General features: G+C 43.4%; 4 protein-coding genes across 4 annotated transcripts; 2 read left to right on the top strand and 2 right to left on the bottom strand.

Annotated features, from left to right (window-relative positions):
- Positions 1-510: 510 nt before the first annotated feature.
- LOC131286385 (4-hydroxybutyrate coenzyme A transferase) lies at positions 511-5,982 on the top strand. Its single transcript, XM_058315332.1, has 4 exons — positions 511-958; positions 4,225-5,022; positions 5,101-5,367; positions 5,580-5,982. The coding sequence occupies exons 1-4, from the start codon at positions 778-780 to the stop codon at positions 5,765-5,767; spliced, it is 1,434 nt and encodes a 477-aa protein (XP_058171315.1). The 5' UTR covers positions 511-777; the 3' UTR covers positions 5,768-5,982.
- A 2,644-nt stretch (positions 5,983-8,626) lies between these two features.
- On the bottom strand, positions 8,627-10,497 carry LOC131286289 (nucleoplasmin-like protein). The gene is made up of 2 exons (XM_058315223.1): positions 10,363-10,497; positions 8,627-9,269 (listed from the first exon to the last, which is right to left on the bottom strand). The coding sequence occupies exons 1-2, from the start codon at positions 10,382-10,384 to the stop codon at positions 8,755-8,757; spliced, it is 537 nt and encodes a 178-aa protein (XP_058171206.1). The 5' UTR covers positions 10,385-10,497; the 3' UTR covers positions 8,627-8,754.
- Positions 10,498-14,329: 3,832 nt separating this feature from the next.
- Positions 14,330-15,560, top strand: LOC131284817 (uncharacterized). Its single transcript, XM_058313677.1, has 2 exons — positions 14,330-14,389; positions 14,445-15,560. Exons 1-2 carry the CDS (start codon positions 14,330-14,332, stop codon positions 15,558-15,560), a joined length of 1,176 nt encoding a protein of 391 aa, XP_058169660.1.
- Positions 15,561-15,963: 403 nt separating this feature from the next.
- On the bottom strand, positions 15,964-18,440 carry LOC131290085 (dipeptidyl peptidase 3). Its single transcript, XM_058319469.1, has 4 exons — positions 18,317-18,440; positions 18,089-18,241; positions 17,067-17,961; positions 15,964-16,990 (listed from the first exon to the last, which is right to left on the bottom strand). Exons 1-4 carry the CDS (start codon positions 18,434-18,436, stop codon positions 15,990-15,992), a joined length of 2,169 nt encoding a protein of 722 aa, XP_058175452.1. The 5' UTR covers positions 18,437-18,440; the 3' UTR covers positions 15,964-15,989.
- Between the last annotated feature and the right edge of the window lie 68 nt (positions 18,441-18,508).

The following is an 18,508-nucleotide window of genomic DNA, read 5'->3' as shown; positions in this document are numbered from 1 at the left end:
CTAAGTAAAAAAGCACACCAAATAAACGAAAACGATTGTACATACAAGTATGGAAAGTCTTCGAGTTTTTCATGGGTATAATTTTCGTCCAATCTTAAAATTAAACCCATTAATCTCAATGAACCACAACGGGACATTAACTTCATTCGAAGATATGGATCATGTGGAATGGTCAGCGAACAAAACAACGGAAGAATCACTCGATTGAATCTTAATCGTTATCATCTTCGCGCATGTTTTTAACAATCTTGTATTTTATTTGCAAATTTTGCAAAAAAAACTCGCCGCTTCAACACAACTCGGGGATCGTGCTGCACGGGGATCGGATTGTTGATTCCGATTTTGCCCGAAATGAATCACAGAGCCATTGAGTCTGCGCTAGAGTGCCCACCACTATGCATTGTGTTTGTGTTGGTGGCCCTCCGTATTAAAGTTCCAAGTGTACACTCATATTGTTACAATATCATAGTATATGCGTTTTACAATCCATAACAATCTATTTTTTCCTTCAATTCACAATTCGCCGTGTTTGCGGGTCTGTGGCGCTTGTTCGTTCCCTTCGTTCGGTCGTGTCGGTCGCACGTACGTTTCCGTGGCTCGTTGTCGCCGATTGAATTAAATTATCTTCCCGTCAGCTCGGCTCCGTTCCGGCATCTTCCGCATATTTACAGTGACACCAGTGTGAACGCGCTAAAACGGTGGAATAATCTTCGCAAATAACGGGGGGGAATATCAAAGGAATTTAGTGGTGCTACGAAGAAGACAACCTAAAGAACCATGTCGTCGTTCGCTTTGCGACTTGCTCCCCGGTTTGCCGGTAAATCGGCCAACCAGCTCCTGGCGGCGGCCGCGGCCCAAAAGAAAACCTACTTCACCTACTCGAACCAAATCTCGCAACCGCTCGAACGGCAACCGAAGTACACCACTCCCGAGGAAGCGGTCAAAGTCATCAAATCAGGTAAAGGGCTGATTGCTCGGACATTATGAGGCACCCTTTCCGGCCCGTCAGCACTGGCAGGAAAACGTTGATAATGCATACGGTCCACGGCAAATAACGTCATGCAGAACAAAACATCATCTTAAACTTCGATGCTAGAACTACCGTAGATCACAAACCAACGCTCAAGGTTGAATTCGGAAGAAATTAATCGAGAGGCCGTTACGCAATACGTCGAGCTTCCTTCCCGACATACGCACCTTTTGGTCGGTGACGTCTACCATTGCGATTGCGGCAGTGCCATTCTATGTCCGGATAGAAATTGCCAGTGATTCTTCGATGCTGTCCTTCTAATGATTAACTGGTACTGGTTTTACTTATTCCAAAATGTTTGTTTTCGTTTGGCCGGTGTCATTGGCCAAGTGAACTTTGGTGGTTGTTCCCGGTTAAAAACATCGGCTGCCTCTGATAATCGCCCTGCTTCGCGGGGAGACTTATGACCGTACTGTCCTACATAATCTGTTTCATCTGTTCCACTATCGAAATGTAATGACCAAAGACCGACGAGCTGCAGCTGTGACTGTTTGCCAACGTCATCACACAGCGGCTGATTGGATCATTTCCGTGTGTTATATTCCCTTTAAAAGCATACCGTGTACGTTCCGGGAGTTGGAAACGAGCCCCGGGCACAACACTGTTCGCTTGAAACGCGATTAGCGGATGGTGGACTTTGACACACCGAACGAAAAGGAAAGATGGACAAGGAACGAACAAAGTTCGTCCGTAAAAACCGGCGCAGCGAGGAAATGATTGACCCATGACTGTTGTGATGTTTTCTAGTTTTCCTCATCGCAGTTAGCTCTGATTTAGCTAGAATCAACTACAACTTATCAATAAACTTTTTCCAGAAGAAATCAATCTTTCGAATCCATTCCCCCGTATGTCAAATAAACATTTCGTTCCAAGATAAACATGCAGGAAACTGCAATGAACTGGACATGTTTATTTTTTCATAATCCACCGGTATGGTGCTAACTGAAGTGTGATAAGTGAGGGACCTAATTGTGTGATAACTCAATGTGGGAGCTTCAAAAAGGCATCCGCCGATGTGTAAATTGTCGGTTTCACTTGAAGAAATCGTGCCTCCACCATGGTGCACCGGAAGCCAAAAGGGTGGACAGATTTTCACAGGTGTACAACTTGAACCCCTCAGAACGACACAACAAAAACATGAGTATCTTCGAATGTCAATGTCGCGTCCAAACACACCGCGGTTCGCTTTGGCTGGGTGGAATCGGAAAGCATCCACAACACATTACCCAAAAGAGAGTTAATTTTAGAACGTCTATTTTTTTCCTCCCCCTATAAAAACCCACAGTTTTTCTTGGGAAAACTTTTCTAGGTCAGTGGGTGAAGATTGAGGAATCCCTATTACGGGCCCTTCGGTATGGCACGCCCACATTCGTGTGTTTTTTTTAAATCCTTGAATAGAATTAGATAGTTTGTTGTCACCGGTTCCCAACCGGGGAGGGCCGTAACCGGTTTCAAGGTTCACCCGACGCAAACCAGTTCTATACTTATTCCATTAGTATGCAACATCGCAAAATCTCGAACATCTTACCGAGCAAAACATCGAATCCCAATTTAAAGGAATGGTCAAATTCCATTTTCCTGTGCCTTTCCATGTGGATTAGCCATGTGGATCTAGATTCTTTTTTAACCAGATGATTTGGTAGTATGGCTCCGCGCTTCAGGATTCCCTTAAATTATTTAACAACTTTCCAATACAGAGGATTTCGTTTGTCGGTCAATTGCCCTTCCGAGCCGCTAAACTACCCATCTTTTATGGGGCGAATTACGAACGACATGCAATCGAAAAACCGGTGTGTTGCATCTCAAATGTCTGTACTTGCACCATGCGGTGCCGTTTTCGATCGCACGAGTTGCATTCTGGCCAAGGCAACGACAAATGATGACGCGACTGCCGCATAGGTCATTGAGTGCATCGCACGCATGCACACGCCGTAAATGTATGCAAGGGAATTATTTAAGTTTGTTAAATTTGCTTTTGTGGGCTACGAGCGTGCCATTCCGAAATGGAGGTCTGAATTTTTAAAGAAACATAAAACACTGTGTACACTTCGTAGATATCAAAAGGAATGAAACCACTCAAATCTCGATCGTAGGTTATCGCCAAAACATCAGAGTATTTGTTTTCTTTAGTGTACATCCTTGTCCTTGATATGTTTTTGTCTCAAAACAATCCCTCCAAAGTAGAAAAAAAATCAACAAATCTTTTTTCTTACGTTTCTAAATAACAGTAATTCAAAAATTTAAAAAATTATGTATCTCATGTTCATTAAAAGTTAAACGTTCTAATATTATAACTACGGATAAATTCCAACATACACTTCACAAACCCAACTACAAAAACGTACCACTTTGTTATTGAACAATCCGTGAAACGTGATTGACGAGCGTGTTGCAGGCCATATTTTTAGTTACTTCAGAACCTATCATCGAAGAACATCGGTGGCGTTTGAAGCAAAACCCCCACACGTGCTGTTGTTGAGAAAGGCAAATAAAAGCTGCTTGATCAGCTGATGCTAGCAGAGTTTGTTGTTGGTGAAGCGTACTAATTGATAAAACCTCACATTCGTCGATCGGTTAAATGAATACTTCACGAACTACAAACAAACAAACATAGATTCATTTCCTCAACCATCGGTTACATGGTCATGGGTAGGAAATCATATTTTTCAGAAAAAGGATGGAAATACATTGGAGGCGATTTTTGTTCTCTCACTCAATCAACAGACAGCAATCTAGCGTTTGTCTTTAAACCGTTTTTTTTTACAATTTCCTTCTGCATAGTTATTAAGATTAGATACGGCTTATCTGCAGACATCTGGCCGTAACCTTCGTTTGGATAACAATGTTACGGAACGGTAGATGATGAGCTGCTTGGATTGCACTTTAAAGTAGACTGTTAAAAATCTTTATTTCAAATGTATACTACACAAGTTCTCCGAATTCGAGACGAGAAAAACTGTTTTGTTTAGAGAAAAAAATAAAATGTTTCAATCTTTGTCATTACCTGTTCAACCAAAAATAATCGCTAACAACAAATATGCTACTCTACTTTTATCCTATACCGCACCAATAAACCCGTAGTATGAAAAGTGGAAAAAGTATGTCATGTTTAACTGAAATGCTCTGCTAGTACATCTTTCCGTATGGCACGAAATCAAAGTTCTGACTCGGCACGTTTCCTTGCTTACTCGTAGGTGATGTCGTGTTTGCCCAGGGAGCCGCTGCAACCCCGATCACGCTGCTGGACGCGATGACGAAGCACGGCATGGAGAACAACCTGCGCGATATCACCGTAGCGCACATGCACACCGAGGGACCAGCATCATACTGCAAGCCGGAGTGCAAGGACGTGTTCCGCTCAAAGTCCCTGTTCATGGGCGGCAATGTGCGGGCGGCGGTGGCCGACGGTCGCGGTGATGCCGTACCGATCTTTCTGCACGAAATTCCGCTGCTGTTCCGCCGCAAGCTGATCCAGCCGGATGTGGCGATCGTGTCGGTGTCGCCGCCGGATCAGCACGGTTACTGCACGCTCGGTACCAGCGTCGACTGCGTCCGGGCCGCCCTGGAGAACTCGAAGGTGATCATCGCACAGGTAAACAAGCAGATGCCGCGCACGTTCGGTGACAGCATTATCCACGAGTCCCACTTCGACTATGCGGTCAACGTGGACATTCCGCTGCCGGAGCACGGTGGCCACGCGATGTCCGAGGTCGAGACGAAGATTGGCAAGCTGATCGCGGAAAACCTGGTCGAAGATGGGGCGACGCTGCAGATGGGCATCGGCAACATCCCGGACGCGGTACTAAACGCACTGCACAACCACAAGGACCTCGGTATTCACTCGGAGATGTTCGCCGGCGGTGTTGTTGATCTGGTGCGCAAGGGATGTGTTACGAACGACAAGAAAACGTACCACCGTGGACGCATCGTGGGCTCGTTCCTGATCGGCACGAAGAAACTGTACGACTTTGTGGACAACAATCCTTTCATCGGTGAGTGTTGGTGTACGTCAAGACAGCGAAATGTCTCTTTTCAACACGATTCTACCGCCTGCTTTGTTTTCGTTGCAGAAATGTTGGAAATTAACTACGTCAACAATGTCGGCATTATCGCCCGCAACCCAAAAATGACGGCCATCAACTCGGCCATCGAGGTTGACCTGACCGGACAGGTGTGTGCCGATTCGATCGGCACGCGCATGTACTCCGGCTTCGGTGGCCAGGTGGACTTTATCCGGGGAGCGGCCGAAGGTTTCGACGGAAAGGGTAAACCCATCATCGCTCTGCCATCAGTCACCAACAAGGGCCAGAGCAAGATTTCACCGATTCTTAAACCAGGTGGGTAAATTTATTAGGTGTCCATTTATATTTCTTGTTTAGCTCACACAACTTTACTAACATTTGTCCTAGTATCTTTGAAATATGCAATACAGTTGTAAGCATTAATTTCCACGGGTCACATTGATCAAGCGTTACACTTTTGCTGTTTATAATTTTAAACCGCTCTGTTGGCAATAATATTCACCCTACACTTCTCGTTATTTTTGCAGGCGCTGGCGTGGTCACCTCCCGTGCCCACGTGCACTACGTCGTCACTGAGTACGGTATTGCCAACCTGTTCGGACGCAGCTTGCGTCAGCGTGCGTACGCTCTGATCCAGATTGCGCACCCGGAACATCGAGAAGCTCTCGAAAAGGCCGCCTTCGAGCGCCTGAAAACGATGCCCACCCCGAACTAAATGGTCCCACTTTTGCACCGGTGGCATCATTAGCGGCATCATCATCAGCACCATTATCATCCTCTCAACGCACCAATCCGAAATGCATTGCGTATTCGCTTGGATGGCTAGGCGGAACCAAAACCCTCCCGGTGCTGAAGTGAACATTTCGGTCGATATCGATTCAAAGCAATGAATTATTTAATCGAAGCACGCGTTGCACACACCAATATCACGTTGCAAATTTTGGGGAGGAACACAAACACACACACAGGACAAGAAAAAAACCCGCGCTTGGAGGGTGAAAAAGTCAAGCATAAAGTTCTTTATCGTTATCTTTTTTAATTATTTTAATCTGTTTAAAACGAAATTTACAATGTGGCTTCACGTCCTCGGCAGCTTCGATGGAGTAACTCTCTCATCGAGGTAAAAATTGAACAACTCTTTCTGTCGTAAAAATTATCAGCGAAATTACCAAATAAAGCAATTTATCGTTAAAGGATTTATTCTTTTTTTTTGTTTGGCTAGTTTGTAAAATTTTGCGAGACCAACTGAAGCAAGTAAAAAAAATGAAATCATAGAATATACAGCAAAACTGCCATGCGAAATGAAATCAAATTTCCTTCATGCAAAATATGCTTTTGGAGGGTAGATCGACTGGTCCGGAACTAGGGATAATAATACCTTCAATCACATTAAATGCAACATTTAACGTTCCAATTATAGAGCGAATTCTGCCAACTCACCAACTTCGGTCGCATATCGTTACAGACCGTGATGGATAGGAAACAATGAAAGTTCGCAAACACACGTGAAACTAATAAAATGCGTTTGTTCCTCTATAAGCAGCTAGCACTGACCACGGTAGTCAATAGTGGAAGGACCTAACTTACTAAAAATTTGTTAGAAAAAAATTATTAGGACAGAAACTAGTAGATAACATGTTTGAAATAACACAAAAAATCACAAATTAACATGAAACGAACTAGCTCTCAATCAAACCTGGTGCATTGCCTAGATAACAACTAATAGCTGTAGAACGGGAAGTTAAGGGCGTATGTTTTGCGTAAGACACAATGGGTAGATCTTTAGCAGTGTAACCATATTAAATGCGTAACAGTAGTAGCAGCAACAAACAGTGTTCAAAGTAAATTCCGAACGTTTGAATCGGAGCCTCAGAATCAGCTTTTGAAATAAAGTCATTACATTATTGAAATTGAACGTTGGATTTTGAAAGCTGGAACCTGGAATGTTATTGTGCCCGAGGGAAACCCAAACCCAAACCAATTACCCTCGACAAAGTGGGGAAACCTTCGCCTAATTTAATTATCAACCATTTCGATGTCCATTCCTTCGTCCGAAACCGGTTGAATTTAAAAGGCTCTAAAACATGTTGGTTTGTCACGATTTCAGCAAGGTCTTACCAACAGAGGTTTCCGCAATCATTAAAAGTAACCTTCAGGAAACGCATTAAACGGGCAATAAAATGATCCGTACCCTCTTTCTTCGTGCCGCACTATAATCGCAAACACGTTGATTGAATCTACCAAGTTCCTCGAAAAGTTTGGTGTCGTTCGCGAGCTCTCTCGTAGAACGTTTTAGCCTAAAGGTAGATAATTTCAACAGCAATTTTAAATTGTTTCCGTTAGACCAACCGTCCGTGCAAGCCAGAGGTTTCCCGCGTCGACACTGATTACAAACATTGATTTACACAGTAGTTGGGAATTTCTTTTATTAGTTGATTTTATTTCTTAGTTCATTTCTGTCCATGGTTGATGAATAATGGCCGCACTTACTGTCGATTGAGCGCAATGTGTAGAGAACTGTTTGTATCTGTTTTCTGTTCCGCAAACAGATTTGTGCAGCTCATTTGTTTCCACAGCTTGCTTTTCTTTTTTTTTTTTTGGTAAAATTATGTTCATGCTTTAGTAGATCCTTGCCATCATTATTTGCCTAATGGCTACGAAATTTACGATTTTTAATGATGTTCCAAATGCCACCTTCCCCTGTGAAACGCTGGACCAGGTAGGAAGACACCGGTTGCCCGTTAGGTTGTATTTCATTTCACGCACTATCCTCGCCATTACTTACATGAGAACTGTCTGAGATGAGCTGTTCTATGACACCCCTTTGTTGAAGCAGTCACAGCAAACTATGTTTTTCCAACTTTGAAGAAAAGGATTAAACCCCAACCCCGGCTGTGGATCCACGAAAACTCGGAGTAGCGCAAATAAATCAAAAAGTGAACGTCCCGCAGCCACAACACGCTGTGTGTTGCCAAAGCAAAGTGTAAGCCTTCCACCAATTCGTTTACCCATTCTTCGGCCTTTAATTTTTACAGTCGTTTATTTTAGTTTTCAATTTGACCTGTCCAGGGCAATTGTCCCAGTAGTGTCTGAACATCTTTCCTTTCTTCCCTTTTTTTTTGTTTGTGTTCATACGTGCACTATGGCTAAATAGTATTTATAGCATTAATTATCTTCAAACGCATTCGGGAGTCCGCTGTTCAGAGATACCGATAGTCAAGGGTAGAGCGCACTCCGCACTGGTGGATAGTGTTGAAAAGCAAGGAATATTTACCGCAACCGTTGATGCGACAAAAGGGGGGGGGTGACAATTATTATTCTACTACTCATTCGTTAGTTCTCCGCCATGCCAACGATTGGACACCCCTGCCTGTTCACCCAAGGAACGGGCGAAGAACAGGAGAAGTTTAAATTGAATTGTGAAGGAGAAAGACGCCAACTCGTCTGTTTAACCTGGGGGGCTGTGCTCTGTTTGGTGCCAAGGAGCCAACCAGATGTGTGTCTCATAAACCTATCGACGTTTCTCGGATTTTGCATTCCGGTTGGTTTAGGTAGTTTTGTAAGTGGGGGATGATTTGCTGGCGGTTCTTTTGTTTTGTTTTTTTTGTTGATTTTTATCTTTTGTAATACATATGATTAAAGTGTGGTGAGGAATGACACGCTTTAAAGTGTCGACACAGAGTGGACACACCACGGCGCCGCTTATTTCCTCTTTCGGTTTTTGTCATTGCCCGCCGGCCCTCCGGCACCACCCGCCGCCGGTTTGCCGGGACCCTTCGAGTTGTTGGTCAGTTTTGGCTTCTTCTTCTGTTGCGCGCCATCCTCATCCTCATCCTCGTCGGCCTCCTCCTCGTCCAGTCCCTCCTCCTCCAGCTCCTCCATGTCCTCGAACTCCTCCACCAGCGAACCGAGCAGGTGCTGACCGTGAATGTGCACCGGTCCCTTGCCCTCGACCAGCGTAAATGTGACGGGTGCGTCGGAGAACTCCAGATCCATGCGGCACTGTCGCGTCTCGCCCACCTTCAACACGGCAATCGGAATGCGGAGCGTGTCGCGGATGGTCATCGTCTCAACCTGTACCACATTAAACTCGTCGGCGGCCGCTTCGTGCCCCAGGATGCACTGTTTAATTACGAGCTTATGCGTCCTCGGGTAGCTTTCGGACTTATTCTCCGGATCCCAGGTCACTGTTTTGTTTCCCTCCTTCAGGGTCGCTCCTGCAAGATAGAAAAGAAGAAAAAAAAAGTTAAGAATAAGGACCCCATAAAAAATGCACGCAAATAAGGTTCTCAACATCAACAATTTAAAATGTTCATAAGCATCGCCCATTAAGTTCGTCCTAACATTTCGAAGAAATTAACAAATTCAACGTACACACCGGTGGAAAAGCAAGCGCCGCCATTTCCATGGCATTTTTTCCCATAACCCTTCAACAAGCGCCGATAGAGGCGCGCGAGCGAGTTGTGTGTTTAAAGCCGGGGAAAAGCGGAACAGGACGAAGTAAACAAAAACGAAAACTGTTCTGCACCGCTGCACGCACACACGCTCATAGCAACCGGGCACCGACGCGTGCATCGTTTATAACCGTACGAGTGTTAGTTTTTTTTAAATATCTTTTCTTTTGTATTTCAGTAATTATGCTTACGAAAAAAGGCGCTAACGAGGAAATGACCAAGCGTAGAGATTATTCGGGAAGGCTGCGTTAAAATGATACCCCACGGGGTAGTCTCCTCGTTTGCGTACTCATGTGTCAAACAGAATAAAAGATAACCTCATATTGAGGCTGCAGAACAAGCACAGCTTCAAGCTTTGTAAAAAGCAAAAAAAAAAAATGAGTACCGTTCCGTTGGAGGAAATTAAGGTTCTTGAGAAAGTAGAACAGAATGCCGGCTGGATTACTCAATGGTCAATTCATTCGTTGCCGGGTGGGGGGTCGATACTGCATAAGGGACTACCGGCATGGCGGCTCAAACGATGCTCCGCGACGCCATGAGAGCTCATCATCAAACGTACGTAACCTCGAATAAAATCTCGAATCAACACAAGAGTTGAAATATGCTGCCCGGGGGGCCCTGAAAACGCCACCATATAGTCCAGCTTTTGGAAACAAGCTTTGAAGCACGGTTATATGGCGATGGCGACGGCCATTGACGACCGACTCGGATTGGTCGTTTACGGTGAAGCGCGTGCGGTACCCGCGGTGCGGTTGGCGGCATTTTGCACCGTCACTGTACGCTCGAATATCTCTCGAAATAAATCGCACCCCGAGCCGAACTGCATCGTAATGGGTAGAAAACAACTTTTACTCACCGTAGAAGTACTCGTCGGCCATTTTAATGTGCGGATGGTTAACTTTTACAAGATTTTCTTCAGCGAAGCAAATGGACGCACGACAACTTTGCACCACGTTAGGGCTACCAAGAGAATGATATCGACATCCGTTTTCACTAGTGTTGGCAGAATCGGGATTCGGAAGATCCGAAGATTCAATCCCTAGACGGTTTCTTAGAATCCCATTCGAATCCCATTTGACGAATTCTACAGATTTGATTTGTTTGGAATTCGAATCATATTTGATTTGTTTGGAATTCGAATCAGATTTGATTTGTTTGGGACTCGTATCAGATTTAATTGGTTTGGGGCAGTTTATTTGAATTATATGTGACTCATTGTAGACACGAGGTGAGTCGAAATAGTCACGCAACAACTCGATCTAGAGACAATGTGATTGATTTCAATTTACTCAAACCGAACGCTGGGTAGAATAGATTGGACATGGATTCAGTTTTTTGCGCGATTTTAATTAGTAAGTTGATTTTCAAGATCAACAGAACTACTTACAGCGGTGAACCTGACTTGGGAAACGTGTGGCAAGTTTTTATTACGGAAAAAGCGAGTTATCAGTTGTCATTTGATGGGGATTCAGATTAGGATAAACGATTGGTTCACATCGTCTCGCGACTGTTTTATAGATTGGGACTCGGATTTGGGGCTTGCATTTACCCACCACTAGAACGAATCTGACAGCGCAGCTTGGCATCAACAAGATTCTGAAACCTTGGTCACAATTTGAAATACAGTCTGTTCCCGAGTTACGCGGTTTTTGCGTTCCACAGAAATCCGCGTATCTCGAATTTCCGCGTATCTCGAATATTGCTTGACACATAGTTTATATTAGGAGTTAAGAGATCGAGCTATTGTGTACATGTATCATAGAATATTCAAAATTTTTCTTTGTCCATTAATATGAATGCAATGCAAGCGTATTCAAACTACATAAATTGCAACAAACGAAATTAAAAGCGTAAGTTATGCAAATGTGTAATTTACACATTTTTTCGTGTGGTTGTGCATCTCAGGAATTTAAATCGATGTAATAAACCCAATCTACTGTCAAATTTTGAAAACCGCGTATCTCCGAATCCGCGTAAGTCGAGAACCGCGTAACTCGAGAACAGACTGTAATGGGTGAAAAAGTAATTTGTTAATAACTTTTTAGTGCCTTGGCCAATTTTAGAAATAGACCCCTTAAATGAGTGGTCTTTTGAAGGCAACAATAAAAGGTCTTTTCATCTGGTTGGCAAACGGATTTGTTAATGCCACAGTTCAATTTATCTCTCTCCAAGCAGATTTTACCAGAACTAACTAAAACAAATAACTGGAAATATGATTGGCAATAACAGAAACAAACGCATCATCACTTTATTCATGTTGCTGGTAAAGATTCTTTTTCGATTCTATTCCATTCCATACTCTGGGTCCACACTACAGCGCTACGTCGCCTGACAGGAGCTGAACTCCATATAAAAAAAAACCTTGCGCGATGTCGCGCGAATCGCGCTATGTTTTTTTTTGCATGGAGTTCAGCGCCTGTAACACGCCTTCCAGACTGCACCGTCGCGTAACGCGACGTCGCCTGACAGGCGCTGAACTCCATGCAAAAAAAACCTAGCGAGATTCGCGCGACATCGCGCAAGGTTTTTTTTATATGGAGTTCAGCTCCTGTCAGGCGACGTCGCGCTGTAGTGTGGACCCCGAGATAGACAGCAAACGATGGTAGTCTACTGTGGCCACAAACAAATTAATTTAAAAATTGAAAAAAGGTGCATTAATCTATTGAATCTGATTACTAAAGTAAAAGCTTGATTAGGCAAATCTTTAAAAATATGATAAAATAAACAAATAAAAATCCGTTACACTAATCGTAGGCATGTAATTGCTGTAGGAAACGTAACGGTAGTTTCAAAACATAAATTTATGTCGTACTAGCTGATTAACCCGATTTCATCCGGGTAGAAATAAATTCCAAACTGAAGAGTGTTTGCATTCAGTATCAGTTTTCAGTTTTGCAATTTTAAATTTTATTATGTGCTGAAAATTTTAGTATTAATTTTAGTCGACGATACCATGTAAATATACATTTTGCATTCATTACTTAAATGCTTGCACTAAGCTGGAAGAACAGTTAAAATTAATCCATTAAAGCAAGTATGAGACAAACTGTGCCTAAACCACAGTTGGACCAGGACAACAGATAATCGACTATTATTTAAGAGGCCCTCTACCATCACCCCGCAATAATTACGGTGTTAAATACAGTCGGACGTCGATTATCCGGGGCCGGATTAACCGGTGGGCGGATTATCCGGGGGTCTTGCAACTGACAACTGCACAACCGGGCTAACATGTTTCCATGAATATTAGGTTGGTTCACAACATTTTGTAGCAATAATGTGTCAAATAAATTTTATCGGATCGAAAATAGCAATAAAAATACCATAGGAAAATAATTCAAACATTTTTTATGATTAATCAACTAACTGGAACTGGTCAAAAGTGAACTAGCCGAGACTCAAACCAGGTATTATAAACGTATTTTAGTATATGTTCGATTATCCGTGGAATTCGGTTATCCGGGGACCTCTCGGTCCCGACACCCCCGGATAATCGACGTTCACCTGTAGTGTCTTTTTTAAAATCCGTCACATCTGTCGTGGCATCATCATGTTTTAGATATTTTCTATCGTTCAGGTGATAGAAAATTATAGGCAGGAAGGAGGCATAAGAATGTTGGACCTTTCGCACTTGAAAATTTGGCTTTCTTATAATTATGTTTGGTTGATTTGATTTGACCGATTTTGTATGATTGGGAATATTTATTCCGTAGGAGAGATGAGATTGAGCACTCAAACTGTGACCATTCGATTTAGTAACCCCAAATTGTAGAAAAATGATACCCATATTGCATTGTAACCATTGTTGAGCTAGAAGGCAGGATGGTAGCCCTCCTTACCCCTTCCGCCAAATGGATGAAATATTATCACATGATGGCTAAATGTCAAAATAGTGTGTGGTCCAATTTTTGTAAGAACCCATTCCATAAATGACGAATTATTATTATTTTTCATCATTTTAAGCGAAAGGTGTTCGAAAAAGGGGCAGGGGCATTCGGCAAAAAGGGGCATTCGAAAGAATAAAAAATTAGCAACATTCCAGTAAAGTTTGGTACAAATAGACTTAGTAGATTTTGCGTAGCATACATATGATAAGAATGCACTTTTTTTCGTTTAGAGCATTGCTATTTTTTTTACTGAAGAGGAGAATGGTAAAGGGAGTCTGAGGTAAGATTGAACATTAAGAGTGAAGCCATTCGATTTAGAGACCATGAATAACTCGAAATTGATACCCATATTGCATTTTTCCGATTTTTGGGGTAGGGGGTAATATGAGAGCACCCCCTTTCCCCTTCCCCTAGATGGATGAAATTTTAACCCATGGTATGTCCCTATGTAATTAATATTTGTACCATGTTTTGTGAAAATCCGTTCAATAATTGTTGAACTATAATTGTTTTTCATTAATTTCAGAGGGTAGGTGTTCGGGAGGGGTAGGGAGGTATGAGGATATCAACAAACGAAGTTCAGATCATTCAATCCTGGAAAATTAGCTACCTTCCTGCCAAGTTTGGTGTAAATCGGCTCGGTAGATTTCGCGTGATGCGAGCACATACATATATATATATATATATACAGACAACGGTGACTTTTATATATTAGATTCTAAAATGTCAAAATTGCATAAACACAAAAGAATAAACAAACACCACATAAAAACATAAGCGCATCTGGCGTCGTGTGGGGAATGTAACCCGGTAACAGGACAAGATTCAGTTGAATGTAGTGAATAGTTTTAGTGGAACATCGTTCCCAAAATGCATTTTAAATCTTGTATATTTATATTTTCCGTGATATGGAATGAATGCTGTGTTGGAGGACTAATGCATTTGGATGGGCAAGCATCATCGGCTTTAGTTGAAAAGGGGAAAAAACAACTCGAGGTTAGTTGGGAACCATTTTAAATATCCAAAGTGATAAAACCTATTTCCTTTGCAGTCTTTGAAGGCGAAAACTCTCCTCCCACAGTATGGAAACTGTTGGGTGAAATCATTGGAGGTTTTAGCAGACGGCTGTCGCTCACTTTCCGACGCGGTGCATATCGACATAGCGCTGCGGTTTACCGGCTGCTTTATGGAAATGTCCGGCCAAGAGGATTCACCGGACTGCGTTACCGAGCGGACGGAAGCATTGAAAAAACTATGCATGAGCCAACTGTCTGATCGCACCTTCACCGTATACACGGAGTTCTTTACCCAAACACAAAACATGTGTTTTTTCCTGCAAAACCAAAACTGGCACAGCGAAACCGAACGTACGATCAACCGATTGAGTAGCTTTTCGCGTGCCGCTGGAGAGCAGTTGCAACTGGTGAACGATATGCAAGATGCACTTTTACTGGAACAACACAAACAGTACGCGTTGCAAATGGAACTAATGCGTATCGGACAAAACCTTTCCGATTCACTTAACGGCTCACAGCAGACGATAGTGAGGTTGACCCAAGAATTAAAACACTCCACCGAACAACATTCGCTAGTGCTTGAGGAATTGTTTCGCGAATTCCATCAGTTGCATCGATGGATCGTCGGCCGTTACGCTTTCGTGGATGGGTTGATATTCTACATTTGCTATGTCTTTTTCGTCCTGTTACTCTCGTCCTTAAAACGTACCGCTGATGCTAGAGGGCCTCTTATGGCAATTGTTGTGATGGGTCTGTGCTTAGAATGGTCCCTGTACAAGCATCAAGAAATAAGAAACGATATTAAACAAGACAATTACCGATGGATCATTCGACAAATGAGTTTTATCACTTCCATTATAATACTTCTTTATTATGCATATCGGTTCAAAGATTTCTCACGCCATATGCTGACACAAATAAGGGAGCAAAATCGAATAATTATGGAACACATTATTCGCAGGAAAGTTAATAATTACAGCATTGATTCACAAAGAAGTAACGTACTGATCGAAGAAAATATTGTAAATGAACGTCGGACGTCTAGTAGTCAATCTTTCTCCTTTGAGGAAGTCAAGCGTGTACCAAAGAGAACGACCGAAACACGAGTTGAATCGCCTACCTCGACGCGGTACAATTTGAGGAAAAAATAACTTGCCATGATCGCCATTGCTTAGTTTTTAAAATGTTTTTCTCACTGCACAATTATTTATTTGCTATTTATTATAATTTAATTCCATTTTATACCGTACGGTAACGCTTAAACCGCAACGTAAAGTTTCAGAATTTTACATTCCAAGGAAAGTACCAAAGCATAACATCTTCGCAACATTCTTTTTAGCATGCGACCTAATATATTGTAAATTATGCAAACTACTTGCCAACCTGTAGTGAAACAAATCTGTCGAAATTCGTGCTATTTTTGTAGGTGATAAATTTAATTACGTTTACGACTTACAAAAAAACTAAGAGGTATGCAAACTAAATATATTTTGTTCCAAAGCAACATGGTATTATTTTATTGATATTCCACGAATCCTCCGTTGGAAGTGTATTCTCGACTCCGGGTCGGTGGTAAAATATTAGTATAAACCTTCATAGTAATGCTTATCCGCTTCGTAGATACGCTCCAGCACCTCGTCGACTTTCACGTCCGTGAAGCGTTCGACCCACGACTGAATGTATCCGGAGAAGTTGGCTTCGTATGTTTTCAACTTAACGTTGCCTGAATCCGATTCCACTTCCGTGTTCGCCTGTAGGAAGATCAATCGTGGTTTCTTATGGAGCAGCACAATGTCCCTCCACTTGGCCCACGGGTGCGAACCACCTTCCGACACTTCCGAGTAGTGGTTGTACATATCGGTGGCCGCCTTTATATTTCCGGTCGATTTGTAGAACTGCAGCTTCAGCAGAAACTTGCGGATGGCCTCCTTTCCGACAGTTTCGATCTTGCTGCGGTCGAACTTGAGCAACAGATTCTTGCCTTCCTCAGTCTCCTGCACGTTGACCAAACCCTCGCCGGCTTCTAGCAATACCTTCATGATGACAAAACGGGCCTGATAGTGGGCCTGTAGCCAAGCTTTCTGGGCCGGATTGTACAGTTCCATCGCCACTCCAACGCCACCCCAAACAAGTAGCAACCAGTTGACGTAGATAATGTTCTCAATCTCCTGTTCATCCGTATGGCCGAAGATCTTCAGTACGTCACGATTCAGGCAGAGATACAGTCCGACCGCTTCGGCACGGCACTCTTCGTACGAGGAACCGAGCGATTTGAACTTCGAATCATATGTTTCTCCCGGTTCGTACCAACAGTCAACTGGTTCGCCGGTTAGCGGATTCGTCAGCTTTTTCAAATCAAAATTGTACTCGCCCGCCTCGTTGATGCGCAACAGTTTTCCGCTTCCATGACCGAGCAGCTCGTGAAGACCGACCTGAACCTCGAACGCTGCCGCCTTGTACTTCTTCATCAAGGCTTGATCCTCTTCCGTTAGGAAGGGAATCGCATCGGTTTTGTTCGTATTTGCAAGCACATTGCCGAGGGATACATTTTTAAAGCCTTCATCCTGACGAATCTCATCATCTGCAATGAAAATTAAATGTTGAACCACTTTTTGTCAAAAACCATTTTCCCACGCATAGAAGACACGACTGCTTACAGTTGGGAATGTTGATACCACATGGTACGCCCGATCCGGCAAACGTAAGTATATCTAGGGACGTAAAGTCCGGCTTGAGGTAAGAATCTTTCTCGTAATCCTCACCCCACGGTAGCAGTTTGATGAAACTTTCCGCGTTCGTCACAAGCGTCCCAAACTTGGCCGACATCTCCTTGTTTACCATAGCTACAAAACCTTCGAATTCTCCACGCTGCCCAACGGGATCTCGGTACGTTTCGATGAATCCAATGTACGTCTCAATAACCGGTCCCTTATCCTTGATCCAGTATCGCGATCCTGTTTTGTGCGCATCTAGACTGCCCTGGCGGAAGCTTTCAACGTATGCCTCGATCATGTGCTCTTGGTTCTCGTTGGCGCAGTGCTTTTTGGCTTCCTCCAGCGCATCAGCAACCAGTTGCATCAGTTCCTTGTAGTCCCCCCGTGTGATTTTAAAAATGCATCCCTTATACTCTTCCGGTTCACGCGTCAAGCCCTTCTTGTCACCTTCCTCGCTCGAAGCCAGCTTGATGTCGTAAACCGTCTTGCCATTCTCTTCCGTTTTGAACGTACGGCAAATGTACGCCTCGAACTTTTGCTCCTTCATCCATTCGCTAATGAGCTCCGTATCTTCACGCGTTACATTGCTTGAAAAATATGTCGTTACGCCGGCGTCACAAAGCCCGAGCGTTTTCGTACGCTCCGTAAGCAGGAAGATGGGAACCTTTGTCCGTTCCCACAGCGAACCAACCAACTCGTTGTTTGCCTTATAAGCAGCGGAGTGCTTGACGATCAACTCGAACTTATCTTCATCGAGGTTCGGGACGATTTTACTGTCACCCATTCCTTTGTAGTTACCGGCGTTCGCCAGGAACCCGCAGGTGTATACCAAGAATGCCTACAGAAAGATGGATCCGTCATCTGATTACGATTTATTTACAACAGGAAGCTTGCCGATCTTGGGCAAACAACCGCGATAAGATAAACGCTCAGTCCATCGTTCTTTTCCTTGTTCAAATACTCACCGTAAACTCATCTTCTGCCACGCCAGCAGAAACGGCAGATTCTTTCAATGTCTCCACTGACTCAGCTAGGAAGATCCGGTGCAACAGGGAAAAAATGAGGGGCGATTCGGGACTTGATTGAACCAATGCAACCAATCCGCCAGTCCATGATGCCTACAGGAACCACATTAAAGAAAAGTAAATTAAAACCCATAGCAGAGTGCTGAGTCAGCGCAAAATATATTTTACCTTGCTGAAGAAGTGGGCATATTGCTTCTCTTTCTCCGTGAGATTGTTGAAAGCGGTGGCACATTCAAGCTCGACGATCGGTTGGGTGTTGGGTAGGACGTACTGCGCCTTGTCGGACATATTCAAAAATGCCTTTTGCAGCGACTTTGTTTCTGCTTCGATTAACGATGTTACTCCTTCGAATGGAAATGA

This window comes from Anopheles ziemanni, chromosome 3 (genome assembly GCF_943734765.1).
Source record: "Anopheles ziemanni chromosome 3, idAnoZiCoDA_A2_x.2, whole genome shotgun sequence".
NCBI classification, from domain to species: Eukaryota; Metazoa; Arthropoda; class Insecta; order Diptera; family Culicidae; genus Anopheles; species Anopheles ziemanni.
Note: the sequence above shows the minus strand (reverse complement) of the source record. Positions and strands in the feature narration are given on the sequence as shown.

Bases quoted from the DNA above. Each gene is read 5' to 3' on its own strand.
- LOC131286385 (XM_058315332.1), top strand. From the start codon at position 778: ATGTCGTCGTTCGCTTTGCGACTTGCTCCCCGGTTTGCCGGTAAATCG. The intron at 959-4,224 runs GTAAAGGGCTGA...GCTTACTCGTAG, and splicing joins GGTCAAAGTCATCAAATCAG to GTGATGTCGTGTTTGCCCAG. The intron at 5,368-5,579 runs GTGGGTAAATTT...TTATTTTTGCAG, and splicing joins TTCACCGATTCTTAAACCAG to GCGCTGGCGTGGTCACCTCC.
- LOC131286289 (XM_058315223.1), bottom strand. From the start codon at position 10,384: ATGGCCGACGAGTACTTCTACG. The intron at 9,270-10,362 runs GTGAGTAAAAGT...TCTATCTTGCAG, and splicing joins GGCCGACGAGTACTTCTACG to GAGCGACCCTGAAGGAGGGA.
- LOC131284817 (XM_058313677.1), top strand. From the start codon at position 14,330: ATGCATTTGGATGGGCAAGCATCATCGGCTTTAGTTGAAAAGGGGAAA. The intron at 14,390-14,444 runs GTTAGTTGGGAA...TTTCCTTTGCAG, and splicing joins AGGGGAAAAAACAACTCGAG to TCTTTGAAGGCGAAAACTCT.
- LOC131290085 (XM_058319469.1), bottom strand. From the start codon at position 18,436: ATGTCCGACAAGGCGCAGTACGTCCTACCCAACACCCAACCGATCGTC. The intron at 18,242-18,316 runs GTAAAATATATT...TGGTTCCTGTAG, and splicing joins ATGCCCACTTCTTCAGCAAG to GCATCATGGACTGGCGGATT. The intron at 17,962-18,088 runs GTGAGTATTTGA...ATCTTTCTGTAG, and splicing joins TGGCAGAAGATGAGTTTACG to GCATTCTTGGTATACACCTG.